Here is a 24,581-nt window from a genome sequence, read left to right on the forward strand (position 1 = left end):
GTCATTCAGTTAGAAAACTGTCCCAGTCCAGCTGCAAAGAGCAGCTCCAACAGAAGGAGCGCTGCTAAATGAGCTCATCCTTGGAGGTTTGTGAGCCCAGCCTTTGTGTCCTTCCATGCCTGAAGGCTGTGGCTGCCGTGCTTGGGTGCCCAAGGGCTGCACTGCTTCAAAACGAAGCGTTCCAGCGGCATATCTTGAGATGAGGCCCCAGTCTCCTGGAAGCACCTCGTAGCTGCGTGCTTGAACTGATGTCTGAGTGCTTCTACGGGAGCTCTGGGTGCGAGATGGTTGCTTTTATCAGTCAAGCACCGACCAGCGCTGGGGAGATTTGACTGGTGCGGGTGGGCTGTGCTGCAGCCAGGTTTGGCCCTCCCTGCTCCATCCCAACTCCTCTGTGGGTAGATCCCAATAAGAGATGCCGCTGTGGCATCTGCAGGCCCTTCCCTGCAACCGTAGCCGCCATGGCTGATCCGAAATGCGTCCCGGCCCAACTGCAGCCCCAACCGACCGGGCCTCCCCGAAGGGTTCGTGTGCGTTCCGTGGCTGTTGGGCGCCTTGTGCCTGCCCAGCTGCGAGTGGAGCTGCTGGGAGCTGTAGTTTACATCCGATTCTGGCAAAGACTACACTTCCCAGCAGGCTGCGAGGGAAGGGGAACGGAAAGGAAAGGCTGGGCCTGCCCGAGCCGGGGGAGAGCTGAGGCCTGTGGGTGGCCGGGGTGCTGCGGGCGGCGGTTACGGTGCTGCGGGTGCGGGATGCTGCGGGCAGGAGTTTGGGGATGTGGGGAGCGGGACAACACAGGCACAGGTGTGGGATGCTGTAAGTCGGGTGGGCAGCGGGTGTTGTGGTGATGGGAGGCGGGGAGGTGGGGACAGCGGGTCTTGGGCCGCAAGCTGGGGGCTTCCCTTCGTCCTGCTCACACAGAGGGCAGGCTGCTTTGTTTTCTGCTTGGGCCGAGTGGGACAGGCTGTCCCTCTCGTTTGGGGTCCCCCACGTGCTCTGGATCCGGAGTGTGGGGGTTATTTTGCAGAGCAGCTCTGTGGTGCCAGTGGGACATTCCCTGTACAATCCCCTTCAGGAGCTCTAGACCATTTGGGGTTGGTTGGTTTGTTTTTCTTTTAAAGTCAAATTGAGCCTTTTTTTTTCAGTGGCTTAGAGAAGTCTGAGCAGCGTGGAGACAGTCTGCAAGCCGTACAGGGAAGCCTTTTTAACAAATGGCAGCATTCGTTGAGGCAATTCAATGCGTTTTCCTGTTATTGCAGGCAGAATGTTGGTGTGGATGTGAGCAATGGTGTCAGATCCCCTGCGAGGTGAAGGCGCAGCTCAGGTGAACCATAAACAAATTTGCCCGGAGCAAAGGAAAACAGGGTTTCTGCAATGGTGAGTGTGATACAGTACAATGCAGGCCTGGGAAATCCAAATGTATGGCTCTGGCACATCTGTATGAAGGCAGAATAGGTCTTGGGACCGGAGGCTTCTGCTCAGCTGGAGGCCAGGAGGGGCTGTGCACACTGGGGCTCACAAAAGTTGTAAATATCTCTATAATTCCCCCGCATTTCATGTGCCATTTCCCAAAAAGCATGACAGGGGGAGGGCTTCACTGCTGCCCAGTGTGCATGGGGAAAGCCCAGGTCAGATCTTCATTTTGTAACAAGGAAATTTGTCTTTCTTCTTAGGCTACAAAATCCAAGAAAAGTTTAAGAGGTACGTGCACCTATGTGCTTTCCTTCCACCACCCACAGGTGCTTTGATCTGCTAGGAACAGCACAGATGGGGCTCACTTGTCACGCAGCAGTCCTGGCTACTGAAATAATAACTCATGATCCTGGTGTGAAAGCTGCTGTTGAGCGTATTGTGCCCTTTCTTGGGGATTTTTCCAAATCCCAGGGGAGAACATAGATGTTTATTTCAGTTCTTCCCCACAGCTGCTCCAGAGGTCCTTGTTGAGAGGCCTTTTGCAGCCCTGGGTGCTATAGCAGTGCTTTTGGGGTTGCCCAAGGGCCCTTAGATGCTGTAGGGGGAGAGTTCACAGATTAAGCGTTGCTTGTGGCCAGTGACTGAGTGGAAAGAAGAAATACCATTTCTGGTTACATGAAGCTAAACCATGGATCTGTCAAAAACTGAGTCAAGTCCTGGTTCTGACAATTCTCTCTAGACTGGCAAAGGAGGGCCGTACACTGGTGATGACTGAGATCAAACCGTTATTCTGGGGGATTTCAAGAGAACAATCTCTACTGAAATAGGAAGCTTTTTAAATATCTGCTCTGGTGATTTCACTTGTGTCAGCTCCTTTAATTTGTCTTGTTCTAGGCTCCATTGATGACGTGCTGGGTGACCTCCTGGGATATGATGGTAAAATATGCCTCCTTTGCAGCTGGAAGGGCAGCATCCTCACACTCTGTTACCCTCCTCCTGGGAGCAGGAGGAGCTTGTGCAAGAGCCATTGCTCTCCAAGAGGGCTCCAGTTGTGAGAGGGGATGAAGCAGGGAGCAGAGCTGAGAACGTGGTTACTCAGAGTCAAACGCCATTGAACAGGGTTGGACATTGTCTTGGGGAGGCAGAATGAAATTCGTCTCCAGTTAAAACCTTTTTGGCCCATAAGGAGACAGCACATTTCCCCTTGGCATGTTTAGATCAGGAAATATGCCTATGCCTACCATCCTAATCTCTCTCTGTCTTGTTTCCAGATGAAGGCCCTGCTAAATCTGCCAGACCTTCCCAGCAGGCTGGCATCAGCAGTGGGAGAGCCCGGGGCAGCAGCTCACAGGCCAGCAAGAAGTGAGTTCCTTTGGCAGGCAGCTTCTCTGTGCTGAGCTCTCTGTGCTCCCCACGTCCTTCTGACCTGCCCCATCCCTGGCTCCTCCACCTTTCCCCCCTGCCCTGATAGAAACTGCACGAGGAGAATTATTTGTGATCCCTTTGGAAATTGGGAACCCAGAGCGTGAAGCTTTTCAGAAGGAGTTGGGTGTCCCCCAGCCCTATACATCTGTAAATTTTAAAAGAGCTGCTTGCTTAAATATAGCAGTCCCAGCACTAATGTCTTTATTGCCAGTATTCTTTTTAGCCTCATTTTCCCCAGCTCACATGTGGTGCTGCTAACTCCCAGGCTTGTGTTGCAGGTCTTTTCTGGAGGATGATTTCTTTAGCAAGCTCCCTGCAGAGGACATGGAAGCTGCAGAGGTGAGCCCAACATTTCAAGAGAGAGCCTGGGTGTCCTGAGGGCTGGGGCTGTGTGGGGCCAAGCTTGCCCCTGGCATCACTCCATCCACATCTGCAATGGGGTGTCAGGGAGGAACCCTGGAGTTTGGCTGACGCCCTCTCTGGTATTACTGTGGAGTGAAGATGGGATAGGGGAGTGGGTAGATGATGGGAGAAGAGCTTCCAGGTGCAGCCCAGCCTTCCTGGCTGAAGTTCAGATAAAGTATCACAGGAATGATCCTAGCCCAAAGCAACAGACAGGTGTTCCTGATGCTTCTGCTAGGGACAGCAGGATCTAAGCAAAGGAATCAAGGCACAGGGGGTTTCCAGTAAGGAAGGCACTAGGGGGGATTGAACATGTAATTTCATAAAACAAAGAGAGTCAGGGCCCTGAGTGCTGAAGCAGTTTACTTAGGGCTCTAGTAGATATAGATGGTCTGCATTTGCATCTGAGTTTTTAACTCCAGGCTGATACCTCTTGTGTTAGGAGCTTGCAAAGGTTGTCTATCTAATCTCTCCTCTCTTTGGCATGCAGGGATCTAGTATCTCCGATGCAGACCCACAAGCTGTGCTGCAAACCCTGAAGGTAGGTTCACAAGTACTCATCGTCTCAGCCCCATATACCACAGCCTCCAGCCCCAGCCTTCCTGCCCATTTCACCAAGGCATGCTCCTCATGGTGATCTGGTGAGTGGCAGCTCTGCTGCCTGGCACAGAGGCTGTCAGGAGGAAGCAGGGAACAACACATCACCTTCACAGGAACTCCATGAGAGCAGAGCTCTGCAAACACCCCTTTTTGATAGGCAGCGTTGTACCAAAGGAAAAGCAGCACTGGGGCATTAGCATCACTCATGCTGCACCCATCCTCATCCTATTGCTTTCCAGGACATGGATGACATGGAAGCTGATCTTCTGGGAATGTCAAAACCCAGTTCTGGACTGGGAAAGGCAGCCACGAAAGGCCCAGGGAAAAGCAACACCTCAGAAGGAGCAGTAAAAACTTCAGGGAAGATGCCAGCTCCTGAGAAAGGTAAAAAAGAAATTCTGTTCCTATTTTCACAGCCTGATTGTGAACAAGCACAGGGTATTTGCATACCAAATTCCCTTTCCTAGTCACTTGATCTGCATGGAAGAAGAGCCAGAAGGGTTACATTAAAGATACACCAGTTCCCAGTGTATCCCGCTCTTCTCAAGGCACTTTTCTCCTTTCCTGCTTGTAAGGCAGCTCCTCCAGAGAGATTCCCACTCCACAGAGGTCCTTAAAGGGGAACACTGCAAGAAAGGCAACCTTCAGCTGGAGTGGGATAGGGGCACCTCTGTCTGCCATGCTCTGTCTGAGTGAGCTGTGGCCTCTCTTTCTAGGACAATCTGCACCTGAGATGGATAAGAAGCAGCCCTCATCCCCACCCCCTTCCCGACAGTACAAGAAATTTAACTTTGAAGGTAGGTTCTCCCTTCTCTCCCACATGTAGATGCCTGGCAGCAGCTGAGGACACTGTCTTTGCTCTTGGCACAGAGCTTGCCTCTTCTGTTAGCTGAAGGCTATAGAGCACTTGGCTTAGTGCAGAACTGTTCTTCTAAATAATGTTGGGTTTTTGTTTTTTTGTTTTGTTATTGTTGGTATTGCCATTATTATCATCATCCTTTCCTGCCCCTGTGGGGTAAAATTCCTAGATGTAAGCGATCCTTTGGCTGGGCTTTTATCTGAAGAGGAGCAGGATGCTCCCAAGAAGCCATCTCCAAAAAGCAGTGAAAGAAGTCCAGAGAAGAAAACAGAACTGGGCAAAGAGAAAGGTAAGCAGGGATGCTCAGTGCATCCTTTTCACATTAAACAAACTGGCAACTTGGATTAGTTTGTCTGAGTTCCAAACAAATAAATTGCAAGCCACTTAGTTCCATCTCATATTAATCATTATGGTCATTTATAGAGCAACTCTGTGACGGGGTTAATTGTAACTCAGCTCACTGAGTGCTTGATATTTCCAGTGTGCCACAGGTTACAGCACTGACCTTCCTTTCTGGGAGCGGAGGCTCAGGTCTTGCCTTTGACCTCATCCAGCCTGTTTCATGCCTTGCCAAATGAGAACAAGCTTACTGGGTGAGAGTTGAGGTGGCTGAGAGCACCACCAGCCCAGGCCAAAGCCCAATCAGGGCAACTCCAGTCTGAATCCAGCTGCACAGAGGCTGTATTTAGGCACCAAGCCTCTTGTTCCTGCAGCAGGAATGTTAATGGACTGTGTAGTCTCCTAAAATCTCCCTGCACCCCAGTAAATCTGCTCTGCTGCAGAGACAGACACAGCATCTAGTGGCTTAGGGCAAGGTCTAAGGTGCACTGGTGGAGTGGGAAATATTTTCCAGGGGCAGGAATTACCTGATTAGAGACTTGCAAAGCCAAAAATCTAGTCTTAAACAGAGCTGGAAATGCCACGTTACAAAACTCAGCAATGTCCCATCAGTCACTCTGTCATTTGCTGTGGAGTTTGGTTGCCGAGAAGCACTATTTAAAAGTGACTTTGAGAAGAAAGAACAAATGGGGCTGTTCTGATCTCTTGTTGCTGGGGGGTGAGGGGAAAAAGCCCTGATCAAATCTGCTGCTGCCTGTGATCCACAGAGCCACTCTCAGCCCAGACACCCCTACACACCACGGCCCCAGTCCGGCGGAGGGAGGAGCTCACGTTTGAAGATGATGATGATGACTTGATGGATGTGCTGGGATTTGGTGATGGCCAAAAAGGAGACCAGAAGCAGGGAAAGAAGGCAGAAGAGTAAGGCATTCCTGGGCAGTGAAAGAGGAATGGGAGTAAAGCAGGGGCTTACTTGTGTATGAGATGGTGCCACCATGCTGGGAGTTGCTGGAGGATTTCAGCACTTCTGCCCTTGGATCCCAGAGCAGCCTCATTTTGCAGCGAAGAGAAGGAACACCTTGACAAGGCTGTGTGTCTTCTGCCTCTTGGAGAAACCCATCTCCTGCTCTGTCCCCAGCAGAGAGGAGGTGCGACCGGCCCGCTCCAAGCTGGATGAGTTACTGGGACGAGGCTCCGTCACCAAAATCCTGGAACGGCCAAGCGCAGGAGAGCACAGAGAGTTCAAACTGGATAAGAAGTACCAAAAACAGCCAGGTGAGTGCAGCCAGGGATGCTGGGAAGATCTGCAGGGTCTGGTGTTGGCTCAGGAGAGCAAGATGGATATCTAAATGCCCTAAATACCTGTTTTGCAATGGTGAGCAGGGCTGCCAGTGAGCTCTCCGTCAGCCCCGCGGGGAAGGTGGCTAACACAAAATGTTATACTGCGGCCTGGAGGCAGGCTGGGAGCATTTGCACAATTACTGCAGCTCAGCTGATGATGGGTAATTTACTAAGTAACTCAGTCGCCTTGGAACGTGGGCTGATTTCCAGCAAAGATGCTTTTCCCAGCCATAAATGAGGAGTCACACTGCTCGCAGGTTGCCAGTGAAGGTGTTTCCAGCTGTGATTTCCCAGAGGCAGTGATCCCAGTGGGAATTGCAGGGGAGGAGGAGGAGGAGGAGGAGGGCTGGTGTCTTAGCAGCCAATGCTCCTCTGGGTGCTGACTCAAGGTTGCTTGTCTGGACAGAGAAGGAAGAGGGTTGGGACGAGGAGGATTTTATCTTTGGAGCTTACCAGCCCACGGTGGCCAGCACGCCTGAGGGCCGTCCCTCGAGGAGGCAGTCTGTGAGGTATTGTGCTCTGCGTGTGACTGCAGCTCCATCCTCTGACCACACTGGCAGAGCTCCCAGGGCACCCTCACAGGCAGGCATGCAAATCCCTCTCCTTGCAGCAGGTTTTCAGCTGAGAACAGCATTGAACCGAAACCAGACCCACACTCCAAACCTCCTCCTGCAGTCAGCCAGAGCCCCGCACGAGGCAGCAGGGCTGGGGGCAACTGGCTGGGCCTGAAGGATGAGGATTTTTTGGATTCAGAGCCACCATCTCCAGCTAAGACCAGTCCTGCGGTGAGCTCCCAGCAGCTCCTGGCCACAGAAGAAGCAACGACCAAACCCAACCAACTGGAAGAGGAGAACTGGCTGAGCGCTGCCTTGTCCCGCAAGAAAGCCCAAGCTCAGGCAAAGGCTCAGGAGAGAAGTGCTGTGCCCCTGGAGGCCCCAGGCAAAGAGCCAGACCCCAGCCCTCCTGTCAGGTAAGGGCACAGCTTATGGCTCCTGTTTGCTCTGCATGTAGCAGCTCCAGCAGGGCCTCTCAGAAAGCCTTGGCTCAGCTTTTAGGAATTCATTTTAAGCACTGTCTTTCTCATCTCATATTGGGGTACCAGTGCAGGACTTTCTTCTGCTGATCCAGCCCACAGCCCCTCGCACCTCTGGGCCTTCTTCCAGTTGTGTCCAAGAGTTCACACACTGCCCTGGATCATGCGAAGCTGCTCTGAATCAGTGCATCCCCAGGGGCACTCCCTTTTCCCTGCCCAAACGTCCCATTCCCTTTCCTTCCTCTTAATTTCAGACAAACCACCTCCTCCAGTTTGTGTTTGCATGGATGCAGACTCAGACTTGTGCCATTCAAGTGGGACTGTGAGGCAATGTGCTGACAAACAAATGTGTTTTGGACAGGGATGTGTTAGTTGCAGCTGATGCTGCCCAGAGGAAGTGGTGGATACAGTGAGGTGGAATACAGGTGGTAGAGCTTTGGGATTCCTTTGCAGCCAGAAGGCTGAATCCTGCCACAACTGAGAGGCTCGGGGGCTCACAGGCTTTTACCCATGAGGTATTGAGGGAAAGGATCTTGTCTTTCATCATCTCCCTGGCTTTGCCACATGTGATGCTCTTTGCTTGCAGCCAGCCAGCCACCTCCACAGGAGCAGCACCACAGGCAGCTGCCCTGCAGGACAAGACAAGTGCAGACAGCTCTGCGTAAGGCTTCCTTCTCATTTCAGACATCCTCTGTGGGAGAGGTGTTCTGCAGGGAGCAGCTGGGTGGGTGAGACAGGGGAATGGGGAGAGCTAGTAGCCAACACTGGTCGGTTTGGTCTGGGACTCTATAACAGAAAGGGAAGATATGCCTGGCAGGGTAATGTCCTTGCATCTCACCATGAGCTGTGACACTGCTGTGTCTCAGCATGCTGTGTCTCATGTGTGTCTCTGCCCACACAGGCACCCAGTCCCCTGGCTCAGCACTGTGACACAAGCCTCAGCTTACCCACTGGAGCCTGCAAAGAAGGATCCCCTGAGAGACACAAGCCACATCGGTGTGTTTCACATGATGGGTCGATTTGGGGTAGCAGCATGGCCCACTTTGGGCAGCACAGCTGACCCTGTGTCCCTACGGCCAGCTGCTGGAGCAGAGCAGGACCCTTTGTGCTCTGCTTTGGAAACCTGGACCCTCATCCTTCTGGAAGGGGATGATTCCCACTGCTGAGTCTGAATGATGAATTCATTGAACTTTCAGACCCTGCAGCATCATCCCCAGCAGAGCAGGAGACGCAGGGCCCTGCCCCACTTGCTCAGGTAGGTCTGCTGGGACCATGCCTAGAGGTGCAGGATAGGAGGGATCATTGGGAATGGATCATCGTTCCCAGTCTAGAAGAAGACTGCCCTCCCCATTGTCAAGCTTTACCTCCTTGAGTGCATCCCTGTCTCTGCAGGTTACCACGCCTAGCACAGCCCTCCAGGCTGCCTCGCAGCTGCAGGTGAAGCAGTTGATTTCACTCAGAAGCTGATGGCCATGCTGCAAAGCTGCTGATCCTAAATCTTGACCTTCTCTCTTCATCTCCCGCAGGCTGAGTCCCCATCTCTGGGCTCACTGCATGAGAGGAGGCTGGGAACTCCCACAGCTCAGCCCTACGAGGATGCAGCAGGCTGTCGGGCAGCACTGCTCAGTGCCCAGGCTCGTGTGGCAGAGCTGGAGAGCCAGGTGAACCCCATTTTGCCTGCTGGATGGGGGACCACAAGTTACTCAGTGGGAGGAGGGGAACCGTATCTGCTCCAAATAGCATCAGGATGACAGGGAGAGGAGAAACCTCCCGGTCCAGGAATGTCTGCTGCCACCAGGTGCTGCTCTGGGAGGTCTGTCCTTAGGGCAGCACAGAGATCTTCTCCTTCATGTGTCCAATAGGTCCGTATGCTGGAGCTGGAGCGGACACAGCACAAATTGTTGCTGGAGAGCCTTCAGCAGAGGCACCAGGAGGACCTTAATCTTCTTGAGAGCGCACACAGGTACAGGGCTCTCACCCACCCTCCCCCCTATGTCACATCCTTGCCTCTAGCCCTTTCCTTCCTCCGTGGGTGGGAGTGCAAGAAAGCTTTCCAAATCCACCCCTGGGGTAGGTAGGCACAAAGCCATGTTGATGCTGACCCACTGGGGATCCATGAGTGAGCCAAAGTGAGGATCTGCTCTCACCAACACTGTCCCACTGTTGACAGGAAAGGGACCAGTGCCGTTGCTAGCATGTCCTGAACCGGAATACCTTGCTGGGGGGCAGTGGGAGAGTTCAGGGCTCAGTCTGCAGAAAGTGCCTCGTGCCTCAGTTTCCCCATGCACACAGGAATACCAATCTCCTTGCTAGGTCCCCATGTGCACTTTGATTGGAGAGTGCCAGGTAATGCCATGAAAGCAGCACCTTTTCTTTGCCCTAACACCTTTGGGGGCTGTTTGTGGGCAGGAGCCGGGTAAAGGTGGTGGAGGAGACTTATGGGCAGCGGGAGGAGAGGCTGCGACGGGAGAAGGAGCAGCTGGAGGCTCAGCTGCTGTCACAGAGCCAGGACGCAGAGCGGGCCCGGGCAGATCTGGTGGCACAGCATAAGCAGCATGTGGCCACGCTGGAGCAGCAGAATGCCCAGGAGCTGGAGCGGCTGCGGGAGCTGCAGAGGTGAGCACGGCATGCATGTGGTGCTGGTCTTGTTTCCTCCATCTTGGGAAAGGAACCAGGTTTGGGGACACAGGAAAAGGAAAAATCAGGCTCCAGAAGCACTGGGTTGTGATGGATTTTGGAGTGGGATTTGCTTTGTAGGTCGGCAGAGCAAGACCTGGTTGTAAACATAATTTCGTAGTGAATGCACTGTATTTTGAAAGAAGCAGAGCCAAATGTTTTATGTCTCCCAAATACCTTTTATTCAGGTCCCTGAGTCACTGATATCTACATAGCCCTAGCCAATGAGAAATCACAGTTTTTGGTGAAGAAACCCATCACCCTCAAATGTAGCCCGTCCCAGATGTGAATGCTATCAGTGGGATGCCCTTGCTCAACCCCACAACCAAGCTTCTTTCACAATGCCCATCCCGGGGAGCACCAGTTCACACCGTCCCCTAATGGGCTCCTTCCTCTATGTCCTGCAGGTCATCTGTTCAGGAGATGCTCAAAGACCACGAAGAGCAGCTCCAGCGGCTGAAGCGGCTGAAAGACCAGGAGATCGATGCAGTGACCAGCGCCACTTCGCACACCAGGTACTGATGGACAGCGTCATATCACCACGCTGGGCCCTGCCCACTGTGTTCCCTGTCCTACAGGAGCCAGCCTTGGGTCAGGAACCAGCCGCAGATGCCCCTCTCCGTGGCAGTGATATGGAGCATGTCCCACAGGGGTGACGTGTCCCCTTGCTCTTCTCCGCAGGTCTCTGAATGGTGTCATTGAGCAGATGGAAAGGTTCTCCAGCGACCTGCACAACCTCTCGCACAAGGTGGAGGCCACGCACCACACCACCTCCCAGGAGCTGGCCATGGGAGCCCGGCAGCGGGATGAGCAGCTCAAGGGTACGTCTGCCCTTCACCTGCTGAAAGGGCTGCAGGGGCCCCACACCCAGAATATGAGGAGTTCCAGCCAAAGGCCAGGAGCCCAGACTGACAAAGCTCTGTCTACCGTGGTCACCGGATAACTTAGCGTCTCCCCCATTACTGGGGACATGCAGAAGATGATGAGCACAAAATCACACTGGATTTTTGTTAATATAGTGAATATAGAGGGAGGTTCCAACGTCAGCCTCATAAATAATGCTGGAAAGGGTGGCGGTGGTGCACTCAGGGTGGTGTGGGTTGAGTGTGCAGAACCCTGGAGCTCACAGCCCTGCTGCTGCCTCTCCCCAGTGCTCCAGGACAGGCTGTCGCAGCAGCAGAGGGACATGGAACAGGAGAGGAACCGACTCCAGGAGGTGATTGCCAAAATGGAGGCCAGGTTAGGTGAGCAGACTCGGCTGCTGGAGCAGGTGAGTGCAGTCTGTCCTCTGAGGGTCAACCCTCTGGGTATGGGGATGATGTCTCTCTGTCAGAGATCCCTGTTTTGGAGCTTGTGAATGGCATCTGTTTCCCCTCTGTGCTTGGACCAGGAGCGATGGAGGGCAACAGCAGAGCAATCCAAAGTGGAATCTCTGCAGCGCTCACTGGAGGAGCAGCAGCGAGTCATGACCCAGCAGCTCTCCATGGAGCGGGCAGAACTGGAGAGGGCAAAGGTGAGATGGGGCGGACATCTCCAGGTGCTTTTCATATCTCATGAGTCTGTCTAGGGCTGCGCTGCAGTATATGGTTGGTGAAAAAGCTGAATTCTGGGCTACAGCATCCCTCATCTCCTCTCCGTCCTCTGCCTGCTCAATCCCACACCTCATGGTGCAGTGAATCGTGATCACACCAGCTGGCTGGCACATAAGTGCAAGAGGCTAGTGTGTGCATGCATGATGGAGTCTGTTCCCAAGAAGCATGGGGCCAGAGCTCTCTATGCAGGGTTCACACCAGGCAACCAACTTGGCCAGCCTGTAGATGTCAGGTGGGGTTTAATGGCAGAGATGGATTAAAGGAGAAAATCCTATGGCTGGAATACTTAGCGCTGTCTTTCTCCCTCTTGTGATGTTCTCCAGAGTGCTTTGCTGGAGGAGCAGAAGTCAGTGATGCAGAAGTGCTCGGAGGAGCGCAGGAAGCTGGCAGTTGAGTGGGCCGAATTTCACACCCAGCAGCAGCTTAGCAAGGAGCGGATGGAGCGCAACATAGACCGAGCCCTACAGTTGGACTCCCAAAGGGAGGGCACCATCATGAGCCTGGCCAAGGTATGGCAGCAGAACCCCTTCCTGTAGCATCCAGCACTGCCTGGCAGGCAGCAGGGCTCCCCATGATTCTGCCTGCAGGGACATGGGGAGAGGTTCAGAGCTGGCTTCAGATGTTTAGGATGGAGTCACCACACCGTGTCTGGTGGTGAGAATTGGGGTCTTCTCAGGGCAGCTCCTGCCAGCCAGTTTTAGGTGTTGGCTTAGACTGCTATCTGTCACATCAGTCCTCTCCCCTTTGCCCGTGAAGAGTTTGAGCAGCGCAGCCTCCTCTGCTGTAAGCATCCAAAATCAAGTGAAAAGAAACACCCATGACAGGTTAAGCAAACCCTCACCATGACATGGGGATTTGTCTAGAGTCAGTTCTGCTCCCTGCGGGGGCAGTTCAGAAAGGATGAGGCACAGACAGTGCAGCAAGAGCTGCATTGTTAAGGTCTAACAGGGTGGCAAATAACCATTCAGATGGATATTTCCAGCGCTGATCAACTGCCACACCTTGAGCATTTTTTAGGGTGTGCAACACGGTGCAGGGCTCTTTTCTGTGAAAGGAGTGTGCATGTGTGTGTGTCTGTACAATCCCAGCTAAGCTGGGCCCTGGTCCCCAAGAGTAGGTGGATGAGGTCACTGCTTGGCGTTGCTCTGCACTGCAGACCTGGTGTACAGCAGGAGTTCAGCAGGGGCAGACAACTCCCATCACCCGGGAAGACAGGAGATAGTGTCCAGGACAGGGCCGGTAACACATCTGTTGCGCCCATGCCCATCCTAGGAGCAAGCAGAGCTGAAGATACGGAGCCGTGAGCTGAAGGTCAAGGAGGAGCAGCTGGCAAGGGACAGAGAGCTGCTGGACGAGGCCTGGCATGAGCTGAGGCTGGAGAAGGAGAAGGTGAAAGGGGCTGCACTGCGCATCCGACAGCAGGAGGAGGAGATCAAGAAGATAAACAAGGTAGGTGGAGCATTTGTGCTGTGGTTCACAGCTGCACACAGACTGGCAGCAAAGCCAGGGTGTCACATCCCTCCTGAAGCCGTGCATTCTGGTCCTGTCCTGGAAGGGAAATGAGGGGATGCACAAAGGCGCGCTGTCCCAGGGCAGAGAGGGTCCCTGTCCCCAGCCTTCCCATCCTCTGCCTTGCAGCTTTCAGCCCAGAAGTATGAGGAAGGGGAACAAGCCCTACAGGATGCATGTAGGATAGAATCTGAGCACCAGGCCAGGCTGCAGCTCATGCAGCAGCACCTGGAGCAGCTCAAGCAGCAAGAACAGCACCTGCACCAGGTAATGTCCCCTCATCTTCCCTTCTTAGCCTGGGGCCACCATGCCAAGGATCTGAACCTTTGCCAATGACCTCTCCCTTTCTCCTGGGGATGGGGCAGGAGAGGTTGAGCATGGCTCACCAGAGGAAACAGCTTGAACAACTGCACAAGAAGCTGCCCAACAACCCCACACAGCTGCTGACCACAGACCAGGACCTCAGTGCTTCCACCAAGGGCCTTTCCAGCACACTGAGTAAGGCATTCTGCACACTGCTGGTGGAAAGGGGCATGCTGGGGGGCTGCTGCACTACTATTTCCCTTCTCAGAAATATTGGGATACTATGGGGGCCTGTTTTAGCTGTTTATATACACTATGAACACCAGATCTGAGTTGGTGTTGGCCCGTCCATCTTCTTAAGGAGTTCTGTTGAGCTCTGTGAGCCAGGGCGATGCCAAGAGGGGGAGTAGAAGGGAGAGTCAGGTGGGCTAAAGCCCATTTGCTCTGGGACGCTAGGGAGGACCTCTGCGGAGACACTCAGTCAGCAAAAAAGGGATACTCTGTTGCCCCCATCTGCCTTCCTCTAACAGCAATGAGACTGCATACCTGTGCTCTCATTGCAGATGTTCCACCTCCCATCAGGACATTCCCTGGGCACGGGAGCAGGGGCACAACTGCCCCAATGGAGCTCTACGCCAAACTGCTGGTGCTGAAGCACAGGGCACAGCAGGTGAGTGGGGCTGGGAGGGTCTTTGAGCCAGCAGGCTGGGAGCAGGGCAGGGTGAAGCTCCGAGCATCCTCTCTTCTCAGGACCGCAGCTTCCTGGAGGAGGAGCAGCTTTTCCTGGAGACCCTGAAGAAGGCGTCCTACAACACTTCACCTCTGTCAGTGTGAGGAGCCGTGCCCACTCTCTCCTTGAGCTGTGTGTGCATTGAGTGCTGGGCTGTGCAAATGGGAGGGGGAGAACAAGTAATAAATAATGTCTGTTTAAACAAGCTGTCCTTCTTTTCTTTAAAAACTCAGTATTTGCAGTGTGAAATCCTTCCCCATGGCTGTGAAGTGTGTCAGGTCTTCATCACTCACGGGCGCTGCTAATGTTTTCTTTTTTGGCTTCATTTTTGGCGTCAGGTCACTTAAGTAATGTAAACGCGGAAGGAGAGATGGAGATGTAATCGGGGGCGAGAGGGATAGCCCGACCCTGTGCGGACGCAGGGACATTTCTAGACAGGCCGTGTGCGGGGCAGCCCCATCGCGATGGCGGCTGGGGCCTTTCTAGGCAGGCGCTGCGCGGGGCAGCCCCGTTGCTACGGCAGCGGGGGCCTTTCAAGACAGGACTTGCGCCGCGCAGCCCCCGTTGCTATGGCAACAGGGGCCTTCTGCTGGGGCGGCGCGCGTCATGGCGGCGCCCTTGCTAAGCGCGGCGCTGCGGGCCGCCTGGAGCGGGCGGCCCTTCGGCACCGCGGGTGAGATAGGGCCGGGGCTGGGGCCCGGGATCCCTGCGGGAGGCTGCCTGGGGTTATGTGGTGGGGCAGTTCTCGGGCTGGCCCGATGGGAGGCAGGTCCGGGAGGCGGGGGAGCCTACGGCCTTTCTGCTCCTCGCTCCGCCTCGGGTGCCGCGCGGCTCATTCCGTGCTCTTGTCTCGAAGTGAAGGCTCTCTCCGTTTCCAGCTGCTCTCTGCAAACGGGCGGCCCCGCTGGGCCCGATGCCGAACGAGGATATCGACGTCAGCAACTTGGAAGCGCTGGAAAAATACCGTAGTTTCACTCGGTACTTCAAGCTGGCGGAGAAGGAGAGCAGGAAGCCGCGGTGGTGGAAGACGTACCGGCAGTACACGAACCCCGAGCCAGGTACCGCGGGAAGGGCCGGGCCCTGACCCTGAAGGTCGGGGCTGCTGGCTGATGTTGCCGTAGCTTTGCTCTAAGGCTTGGTCTGTAAACATCTGGTGAAATGTTTTGGCACAAGGTTGGTCTTTTTACAGAGCATAGACGTTTTTGGAAAGGTCATGGGATCACGGAGTAGTTTGGGTTGGAAGGGACCTCACGGCATCCCCAGCACCACCCCCTGCTGTGGGCTGGACGTCCCCTACCAGCACCCATCCACAGCCTCAGGCACCTCCAGGGATGGGGCACCCACAGCTCTGGGCAGCACCAGGGCCTCACTGCCCTCTGGATAAAGAATTTCCTCCTTGCATCTCATCTAAATCTTCCCTCTGTTAATTTAAAAGCAATTCCCCTTGTGCTATCGTTATCAGACCACATAAAAAGTCTGACAACCGTTTCCTAGGAGAGGGGCTGGCCAGGACCTTCCGAAAGACATAGAATGGAGTAAAGAGGGAATTTTGCAAAGCCCTTACAATATCTAAGAAATTCCTGAAAACAGACCTTTTAGACCACCTGCAGTTTGGTTTGTGTGCTGAGCAGCCCCAGGGCCAGACCTGCTTGCCAGCTGGCAAACTCCTGGATCTGGGGATACAGCGAGATTGGGGAGGAGAGAGCAGAAATATGGAGGTGGTGGAATCAAGTAGCTGATGGCTGGAGGTCTGCATCTCTTTCCCACACTGTCTAAACCTTTTGCAGCTTGTGTTTTGGGGGGAGCATCCAGATTTTTCATGTGTGACTTTATTACTCCTCTCTAAAGAGCCGAAGACTGACATCAGCCTGCCGCGCGATAAGGGGCTGCGGGTGAGGGAACTCAAGGAAAGGAAAAGAATCCTGAAGCAGAACCAGCAGAACACTGAGATGGAGAGAGCAGCTCGGCTCCGGACTGGTGGGTGTCCCACCAACCCCTACCCTGGCTGTTCCCTCTCCCCAGCAGCTCCTGCAGCGTTTCTCTCTCTCTCCACAGCACTGATCCCTCTCGATGAGGTCAGAGCAGAGTGGGAGAAGACCAGCGGCCCTTTCCACAAGCAGCGCCTGGCAGAGCACTATGGGATATTTCGTGACTTGTTCCAGGGGGCCACCTTCACCCCCTGGGTTAGCTTGAGGGTGGGATACAACCAGGAAGATGAGCACCTGGTGCCAGTCTACTACGGGAACATGGTGACTCCATCGGAGGTGTGTCAGGGCTGTCAAGAGCTTCCCATGGGAAGGCTCTGTCTTTTTGTCAGGTTCCTCTGATTGGCATTGTCTGTTCTGGGAACTTCCTCTTACAGAATTATTTCCTCTCTGGTGAAACAAATATGTTTCTTGGATGTGATAAGGACAGAAGTTTGCAACAGGGTCATTGCCCCTTGGCAGGCTGTTATCCCTCCTGGGGCTCTCTGGATGGAACTGTGTTACTCTGTGGCATGACCATGCCCACGACAAATTCACCTTCTTTGCATTACAGTTAGACCTGATCTCAGTGGAAGTTGTTCAAGTGATTTCCATTGTCTTTTTTTATTTAGGCTTCCAATCCCCCTGAAGTGTCTTATGAGGCTGATAAAGGCTCTCTCTGGACTTTGTTGCTCACAAATCCAGGTGAGTTGTTTCACTCTGCTTTTGGTTTCCCTTTTCCTTTGGCTGCAAGCAGAGGTGTGATGCCTGCTAAGTAGGGACTGTCCCCTAAGCTCCAGGTACAGAAAACATCTTCAAAGGCTATATCTGGAAAGGGAGCTAGAATTTCTCTACTTTGAGGGCAGCTGTGTTTTCTAAGAGTGTTTCTGTCACTTGTGAGACAGTAAGTGGATATTTGCAGAACTGTGAGTGTTTCTTACTTCAGTGGATTGCTTACACAGGAGATATTGTAGCATCCCAAAATCTAGCAGTCGAGAGATGGGGCAGTGATGCAACATGACTTATGTCAGAGTGTAGAGTGAGCAGTTTCCTGACTCTGGTCATTTGTTTACCTCCAAGCCCTCCTCTTGCTTGGCAGTCTGCCCGGGAACAGCTGGTCCTGTTCACCCTGGGAAGCCAAGGCACAATGAAGTGAAGCGTCTGACCCAGTATCATCTTGGAGTGACATCTAAGAAGTTCCTTGCTCCTTGTTTTGAGCTCGGTCCTATAATGAATTATTTTTCTGCTATGAAAAGAACACTGGGAGGTTTTGAGCTGCCCCCTCCCTTTGAGTAGGTTCTGGTCATTCCCATTTTGTGGTTGATGCACACACTGAGTTGTCACTAAGGCCCACTTCTCCTTTGTGTTCATTTACAGATGGACATTTGAGAGACACTGACTCGGAGTACCTCCACTGGCTGGTGTGAGTATTGCATGTTATTGCTACAGGGTGCAGGTTGGGAGTAGGCTTTTCTTAAGAGAGTTCCATGGCTTTCCCTGCTTTTCTTGCCATTAGCTTCTTTACCCGCGTGGTTTTGGTCCTGCTGAAGATACAGTAGCTCCAAATGTTGCTACTGCTTGGCATTCGAATCCTTGAGTTTGATTATTCTTCCAGTGAAATCATCTTCTACTATTTGTTTATGTGTCAAACAGCGCATAAGTCAAATTCAAGTATAGTCTAGAGTGACCCGCAATCCTGTATGAAACTACTGGTTACAATGGAGAGAAATGACTGGATATTTAGTGAAATAAATTTCTTTGTGTTCAGGACAAACATCCCAGGCAACGACATCAAGTCGGGCAAGGAGATGTGCCATTACTTGCCCCCCTTCCCTGCCGTGGGAACCGGCTACCATCGCTTCATCTTCCTGCTCTTCAAGCAAGACCGCCCCATAGATTTCAGCGAGGATGTCCGGCCCATGCCGTGGTAACTCAGGCTTTCACTGGGCAGTTTCACGCTTCCTTTGGCTTAGCAGCTGTTGCTTGCTATTACGACGAGCCTAGTACTGCTGTAGCAGAGTAATTCCTTCCAGTCTGTGGGGATGTTCGGGCTGCTTTGAGTCTGTGTGTTGCCTGAAGCCGCAGTCCCAGCCCTGCACTGTGGGGTCCTGTTACTGTGAAGCAGGCTGTTAAGAAAGTGATTTGCCTTGCCTCTGCACAAAAGCAGTGTGCAGAGCCCGAGAAGCTGGGAGATGTTCTTTTGGTGACTGCCTTTTGCACTTCTATTCTGTAGACTCTGGGATGACATGGGGAAGTTGTTGCCTAGCAGGGTGCTGCAGGAAAGAAGGGTTCACCTCAGCTCTTGTGCTCGTGTCTTGTTTCCAGCTACAGCCTCAAGATGCGAACCTTTAGCACGTTTGACTTCTACAGAAAGCACGAGGATGACATGACCCCAGCAGGGCTGGCGTTTTTCCAGTGCCAGTGGGACAGCTCCGTTACTCGGGTCTTCCACCAGCTTCTCAGTAAGAAATGCACTGTTTGGGGGGGGGGGGGGGGGCACTCGTGGGTTGGGATGTGCCCCCGTGTGTCGTACACAGCCTCAGTGAGCGAGCTGTGGCTGTAAGCTCTTGCTTGGTCCTGGCTGTCATCGAGGCACTTGTCTGAGATCTCTTACAGCACAAACCTGGTGTTTATTGAGCCATCTTCCACCAGACTGACAGCAGTCTGTAAGCATTTTAAAATAACATCGAGGAGGCCTTCACCAGAGTGTGCTTGACCAGCCCTGGTCTCCTGCACATGTGGGGAGGGGATGGGGTTTGGATCTAAGCAGTCTTGCTGACGTTCTGCGTTGTCCCCTTGCAGATATGAGAGAGCCTGTGTTTGAATTCGTGCGGCCGCCCGTCTACCATCCTCCACAGTTAAAATTCCCACGCCAGCAACCTCTGAGGTACCTGGACAGATACCGAGACACCGAGGAGCCCACCTATGGCATTTACTAGGGCGCTGGTGTCCTCCTTTTGCTCTGGTGTCCGTTGCAGCACAGGCCCAGCAGATGGGGCTGCTGGGCTTCCCTGCCTTCACCCAGCTGCGCAGTCGGGAGCGTTCTGCAGCTCTAGAGGGAGAGACAACAAAATCTCAGCTTGGCTCTGAATTCCACTTTGCTGGCCCTGCTGGAAAGCGTGCAGCTGAGGGCAACAGGCATTCAGTGTTGGCAGCTGTGTGGGGAAAAAGGCTATTTCAGAGCACGTTCATCGACGAAAACTAATCCATGCCCAGGCTGAAATCCTGCTGCTGGTTCTGTAGCAGAGCTGATGAGTGGTGGCAGCAGAGCAGAGTCCACCAGAGGTGCCCTGCCTTGCTTCTCTGGAAGAATCACCATTCTCCTTTCACCTGCTAATGAAACAAACAAACCAGGCCAACCTGGGTCTCCCTCCCTTATCTGTGCTGCAGTTCAGGGCCGTGCCAGCTTTCACTTCTGTGGTCCTTTTAAAGAGATGAATCAGATTAAATACACTGAGTGATGCTGGTGATGCTGACTTGTCTTTATTGGGAAGAGCTTGGTATACCAGCCAGCTGGTGCAGAGCTGGGGGAGCTCAGCGGGGATCAGTGGAGACGCACAGCTCTTCTAGATCTCCTTCTTCTCTTGAGCAGTGTAAGGAAGGAAGAGCACAACTGCACAAATGATGAAAATGTTCAAGGTCAGCATTTGTGGAGCTGGGTTCTCCTAACAGCTGCTGAAGCACATGAACATCAGTCTCCTTCCTCTTGCTCCCTGCACAATGTGTGCCTGATGTGGATGGATGGATCACAGACAGAGCTGGCAGGGCTGGGGTAGGCACTGGCACTGCTGCAGCCTGTGCTTTCTGCTCTGCTTTGCAGCAACCCTCATTTTCATGTTTTAAATAACTCCCCAGGCACCTAAGGGCCTAGGACTCCTAAGACCCTGCAGCCAGCCAAGGAGCTTGTGTGGAAATGCCTACCTGCTGCCATTGCTCAGCACCATTACCAGCAGGGTGCTCTGCTGCTGCTCTGAGGGGTGTTCCAGCCTGGTTCCAGCAGGGATGAATTAGCTGCCGGGGTGACTGCAATGGCAGTGCATGTGTCGTGCAATTCCAGGCAGAAAATGCCATGTTCTGCTCCTCTGAGCTTTTAGTAGTTGATCAGAACTTGCACATTCAGCCAAAGTAAATGTTTTGGGGGCTGAAGCTATGCTGTGACGTGCAGCAAATTGTGACAGACCTCAAGTCGCCTTGCTCAGGGCTGGTGTGAGCTTGCCCCATGGTACACGAAGGTGCTTGGCCCTCCTGCAAGCCCTGGCTGCAGCAGACGAGCCCAAAGCCACAGCACACGAGGAGGTTACAGATCTGTTGCAGATTAACTCCAGCCTGCAAATGTTTTGCAGGCCGGTAGTGTGTGTGCAGTGATAACGTGTCTGCAAGGGTAAGCAGATAAGGCGTGGACCGAGAGGTTGGGAGCTTTAACCTCAGCAAGTGAACTGCGTGAAGATAAGGTGAGGGGGAGTGGTGCAGGGCAGTGCAGTCCCTCCAGGCAGCGGGCTCCAGCTGCTGTCTGAGCGAGGGCTGATTGCCTGGCTGCCTGTTTTCTTGTGTTTCCATGCACAGCCCTGCTGATGAGCACTGAAACGTGGCAAGGAGCAGGCTGGCAGTGCCCGCCTTGCTCTGCAAGCAGCGGTGCCTGGGTACATGAGAACAGCAGGAGCTGCATAAAATGGGAAGATGCGAGGTTGTGCTGGCTGCTGGCTGTGTCGCAGCCCTTGTCGCTGCAGAGAGAGGGGACAAACAGCTGCTCTGAGCACCCCAGGCTGCCAGATGCTGTGGGAGAGGTGAGGATGCTCCCCCATAGAGCAATGATAAACAACCAAGAGTGAAATCAAATCACGCAGAACAATGTATCCATGGATACGCATTCACAATCACGTGCCTTGCTCTGAACCCCGTTAGCCTCTTGCACCGTGCTGTCAGTGCAGCATTTCCTGCACCCTGCTGCAATCTGCCTGGGGCACAGCTGCACCCACTGGGTGTCGCTTTAAGGGTACTCCTGGCTCGGAGCCCTGACCCGCCTCTGTGCTTGGCGTCATGCATCTCTTCCTGCTCTGCAGGCCTCTTCCCATCTTCCTGCTCCTTTCCCCCATCCCCAGCCCAGCATGGCCTCTCCCGTCTCGCAGAAGCTGGGGGAAAAACTGCAGTGCTCCATCTGCCTGGAGCTCTTCAGGGTGCCCGTCACCTTACCCTGCGGGCACAACTTCTGCGAGGGCTGCATTGACAACCACAGGAACAAACAGGAGCAGGCGGCCAATGGGGCCAAGCGGGGCTACGCGTGCCCCGAGTGCCGCTACAACTGCGAGCGCAACCTGGAGCTGAAGAAGAACGTGACGCTGAACGAAGTGGTGGAGCTGGTGCGGGCAGGCAGGGTGCGGGCAGAGGGCTGCGAGGTGGCCCACGTCGGGCTGTGCCCGCTGCACGGGTGCCCGCTGGAGCTGTACTGCGAGGACGAGCAGCGCTGCATCTGCTGCGTCTGCAGCGTGCGGCAGTGCCAGCGGCACCAGAGGGCTCTGTTCGAGGACGAGCGCTCCAGGAAGCAGGTGGGGAACGCAGGGCGGGGGGCACGGCGCCTGCGGGGAGGTGGGGGCTCTGCGTGCTACCCTCTGCAGGGCCTGGGGGCACCCCTGAAAGCAAATGGAGCTGCAGTGCAAGGAGAACCCCCGCCGTGCGGGGTAAACGCTGTCATGTTTGTGATCCCTCCGGTTTAGAGGAAGTGGCTGTGAAAGCAGCAAAAGGGATGCAGCCTCCCCGCTCCCAGCCTGGTCCTGGGGGCCAAGGGGCTGCAGCACGAGGTGCCTCCCTCTGCAGGCTATGCTGGAAAGGTCCCTGGAAGAAGCCCAGCGGGAAGCAGAGAGAATGGAGCAGGCGCTGCAGGGGCTGGAGGAGCGGACACGGAGCATCAAGGTGAGGCCGAAGCCACCCCAGGGCTAGGCTGGGTGGGAGCACTTTGGACCTTACGGTCTTCCCTCCCTGCAGGACTCCTCCGAGAGGCTCCGAGCTGCAATCCTGAGCAAATTCACCCACCTGGAGGAAGCGCTGGCCAAGTTCCAGGAGCAGATGGTGGCCAAGGTGGATCAGGAGGAGCTGGCGGCTCTGGGACGCATAGAAAAGGATCAGAACACACTGAAGGATCATCTGGAGGCCTTAGGCCAGCACCGGGACCGGGCACGGCACCTGCTGGACTGCACTGACCACCAGGCCTTCCTCGAGGTACCACCAGTATGCCCTGAATCCCACCCGTAAGGATGGAAAATGGGCATTTTAGGCCTGCCCATGCAGGCTTTGGGGCTGCTGCTCCTCCCCAGATATCCGTGTGTCCATCTGCAGGAGTTCCCGCAGCTCCTGGCCCCGCAGAGCGTGGAGGTGCCACCGCTGGTGGAGTTCAACGCGGCCGTCGTGGTGGAACCCATGAGCGAGATCCTCACCAATACCTGCAGGCTGCTGCTGGAGGAGCTGCCCGCCTCGCTGGGCCCCAGCGCCCCCGAAGCCCCCGACCCCATTGCCCCAGGTGAGATTCAGGCCGCCCTGAAAGGCTCCACCTCACCATGGCTGCTGTCAATGTACTGGGACAGATGGGATGGGGACAGTTATCGGGGTACAGGAGGGCCTGGGTGGCTCCTGCGTGTCCCCTCCTCGTTGCCCGCTCCCAAGCGTGCACCCAGCGGGTTCCCTCCTCCTCCATGCCCCGAGCGGTGGGGTGACATCACCCTCCATGCCTGTCCCCATCACCCACAGACCCGGTGCAGCCCGAGGAGACGGCGGTGAAGGTGGTGTCCACCCCTGTCCCCAAGTGCCGGCTGCGCGCCGAGCTGCTGAAGGGTGAGGAGCAGGGGGGGTGAGGGGGGGGATGCTGTGGGGCTGGGGAGGGGCTCCTTAGGGGGCAGCAGCACCAGGGGTGGCTTTCCCACAGCGCCTGGCATGGGGTCAGCCCCTGCAGATCACGCCCTAACTCTCAGCCCATCCCCACCCTTCCCAACGCCCCATATTTGGATGCTGCACTTTCCCAGGGCGGGCAGTGCCAGCACCCGGAGGGATGTGCAGGGCTGATCCAGAGCCCGCCCGCCCCGCACTCAGCCCCCAACCCCTTCCCGTTCCTTAGGGACCGTTTCCTAAATGTTCCCTTTCCCATCTCCTCCCTGCTGAAAAGAAAATAAAAACAGGGACGGATAGTATTTAGGGCACTTTGGTCAGGTCACTTTTCCCAGCAAGGCCATCGGTGTGTACAGGACCTATAAAGATTTCTTCCACCGAGCCCTGCAAACTGTTCTCAGTGTTATTAATAGGAAAGAAAAACACCATCATTTATTAGCAGCAGACATGAGCCCAGAATAGCCAGTGGGACCAGGTCACTCCGGGAGTAAATCCCCACCATCCCACATTTCCTCCTCAAACCCATCCGTTTTGGGGGCAAGCGTGCTGCTGCCGGGGGGCTGCCACAAGCCTGGGGCTTTGAGATGGGATGAAGCGTCCCCGTGTCATTGCTGTCCCCAGAACACCGAAACCTCACCTTCGATCTCGACACGGCCAACAAGTACCTGGAGCTGTCGTGGGCTCAGCGCAGAGCCAAGCACGGCCCCAGTGCTGCCGCTGGTTGGCAGGAGCGCGGCCGCCGCTTCGAGCCCTGGCAGGTGCTGTGCGCTCAGAGCTACGGGCAGGGCCGCCACTACTGGGAGGTGACCATCTCCAACCACTCCGTCGTGCTGGGGGTGACGTACGGTGGGCTCTCCCGGCACCAGCCGCGCGGCCACAAGTTCAACATCGGGCTGGACGGCGGCTCGTGGGGGCTGCAGGTGCGGGAGGACGGCTACCTAGCCCGGCACAAGGGACAGGAGGAGAAAATCCAGCAGCGCCTCTACACCGAGCTGGGGGTCTGCCTGGATTATGACCACGGGCTGCTCTCCTTCTACGGCCTCGGGGAGGGGGTGCAGCTCATCCACTCCTTCCACGCCGTCTTCACGGAGCCGCTGTACCCCGTGTTCTGGCTGTGCGAGGGCCGCACCGTCACCTTGTGCCACAGGGACTGCGGGGGCCCCGAAGAAGAGCAGGAGCCGTGACACGTCGGGTAGGGAAAGAGACGCACAGCGCACAGCTAACGGTGATGCTCTCGCCGTGGGGACGAAGACCCCCATTGCTGAGCGTGGGGGCTTATGGGGGGTGCACACCCATGCGGGTGGGATGCGGGGATGTGGTTCCTTTTTTCCTTTTGCCCTGGGGAGAACTGGAGTTTGAGGAGCCCGGAGGAAGGTGTGGGGGCTGCAGGCAGGTCCTGTGCTCCCAGCCCTCCCCCCTCGCTGCTTTCAGAGGTGGCAGAGCCGCTTTTTGGGGCACCACGTTTCTCACTGGAGGAAGCCGCTTTCCTCAATAAAGTTCTGATTTCTTGCTGGTGGGACCT

At 54.9% G+C, this 24,581-nt stretch overlaps 3 protein-coding genes across 13 annotated transcripts; all 3 read left to right on the forward strand.

The window, feature by feature from the left end:
• On the forward strand, nt 557–14,427 carry FBF1 (Fas binding factor 1). 10 transcript variants are annotated; one of them, XM_021415196.1, is made up of 31 exons: nt 560–816; nt 1,260–1,377; nt 1,674–1,701; nt 2,308–2,349; nt 2,685–2,775; nt 3,117–3,177; nt 3,731–3,781; nt 4,080–4,224; nt 4,557–4,637; nt 4,869–4,988; nt 5,806–5,959; nt 6,177–6,313; nt 6,786–6,888; nt 6,990–7,349; nt 7,999–8,073; nt 8,314–8,408; nt 8,609–8,667; nt 8,805–8,849; nt 8,939–9,073; nt 9,275–9,375; nt 9,822–10,028; nt 10,496–10,603; nt 10,770–10,909; nt 11,240–11,358; nt 11,479–11,601; nt 12,004–12,189; nt 12,953–13,129; nt 13,319–13,456; nt 13,555–13,687; nt 14,056–14,162; nt 14,243–14,427. In XM_021415196.1, exons 2-31 carry the CDS (start codon nt 1,375–1,377, stop codon nt 14,324–14,326), a joined length of 3,408 nt encoding a protein of 1,135 aa, XP_021270871.1. In that variant the 5' UTR covers nt 560–816; nt 1,260–1,374; the 3' UTR covers nt 14,327–14,427. The 10 variants fall into 10 exon arrangements, 8 of the variants coding, with proteins under 8 accessions (XP_021270877.1, XP_021270871.1, XP_021270870.1 ...); XM_021415195.1 differs by having other exon boundaries at nt 560–804; XM_021415197.1 differs by having other exon boundaries at nt 560–745.
• Nucleotides 14,736–19,656, forward strand: MRPL38 (mitochondrial ribosomal protein L38). Its single transcript, XM_021415215.1, has 9 exons — nt 14,736–14,895; nt 15,101–15,280; nt 16,071–16,199; nt 16,278–16,486; nt 16,819–16,891; nt 17,564–17,609; nt 17,955–18,113; nt 18,512–18,648; nt 18,989–19,656. Exons 1-9 carry the CDS (start codon nt 14,829–14,831, stop codon nt 19,123–19,125), a joined length of 1,137 nt encoding a protein of 378 aa, XP_021270890.1. The 5' UTR covers nt 14,736–14,828; the 3' UTR covers nt 19,126–19,656.
• On the forward strand, nt 20,511–24,568 carry TRIM65 (tripartite motif containing 65). Of its 2 annotated transcripts, XM_021415214.1 has the most exons (7): nt 20,511–20,637; nt 20,750–21,729; nt 21,998–22,093; nt 22,166–22,399; nt 22,517–22,697; nt 22,925–23,008; nt 23,681–24,568. In XM_021415214.1, the coding sequence occupies exons 2-7, from the start codon at nt 21,292–21,294 to the stop codon at nt 24,241–24,243; spliced, it is 1,596 nt and encodes a 531-aa protein (XP_021270889.1). In that variant the 5' UTR covers nt 20,511–20,637; nt 20,750–21,291; the 3' UTR covers nt 24,244–24,568. The 2 variants fall into 2 exon arrangements, with proteins under 2 accessions (XP_021270889.1, XP_021270888.1); XM_021415213.1 differs by lacking the exon at nt 20,511–20,637 and having other exon boundaries at nt 20,698–21,729.

The sequence above is a fragment of the Numida meleagris genome, chromosome 17, assembly GCF_002078875.1.
Source record: "Numida meleagris isolate 19003 breed g44 Domestic line chromosome 17, NumMel1.0, whole genome shotgun sequence".
Lineage (NCBI taxonomy): Eukaryota > Metazoa > Chordata > Aves > Galliformes > Numididae > Numida > Numida meleagris.

Coding starts and splice junctions, on each gene's coding strand:
- FBF1 (XM_021415196.1), top strand. Junction 7,350..7,998: donor GACCCCAGCCCTCCTGTCAG/GTAAGGGCACAG, acceptor CTTTGCTTGCAG/CCAGCCAGCCACCTCCACAG. Junction 10,029..10,495: donor CGGCTGCGGGAGCTGCAGAG/GTGAGCACGGCA, acceptor TATGTCCTGCAG/GTCATCTGTTCAGGAGATGC.
- MRPL38 (XM_021415215.1), top strand. CDS start 14,829: ATGGCGGCGCCCTTGCTAAGCGCGGCGCTGCGGGCCGCCTGGAGCGGG. Junction 16,200..16,277: donor AGCAGCTCGGCTCCGGACTG/GTGGGTGTCCCA, acceptor CTCTCTCCACAG/CACTGATCCCTCTCGATGAG. Junction 18,114..18,511: donor GATGTCCGGCCCATGCCGTG/GTAACTCAGGCT, acceptor TCTTGTTTCCAG/CTACAGCCTCAAGATGCGAA.
- TRIM65 (XM_021415214.1), top strand. CDS start 21,292: ATGGCCTCTCCCGTCTCGCAGAAGCTGGGGGAAAAACTGCAGTGCTCC. Junction 22,094..22,165: donor AGCGGACACGGAGCATCAAG/GTGAGGCCGAAG, acceptor CCCTCCCTGCAG/GACTCCTCCGAGAGGCTCCG. Junction 22,400..22,516: donor ACCACCAGGCCTTCCTCGAG/GTACCACCAGTA, acceptor GTCCATCTGCAG/GAGTTCCCGCAGCTCCTGGC.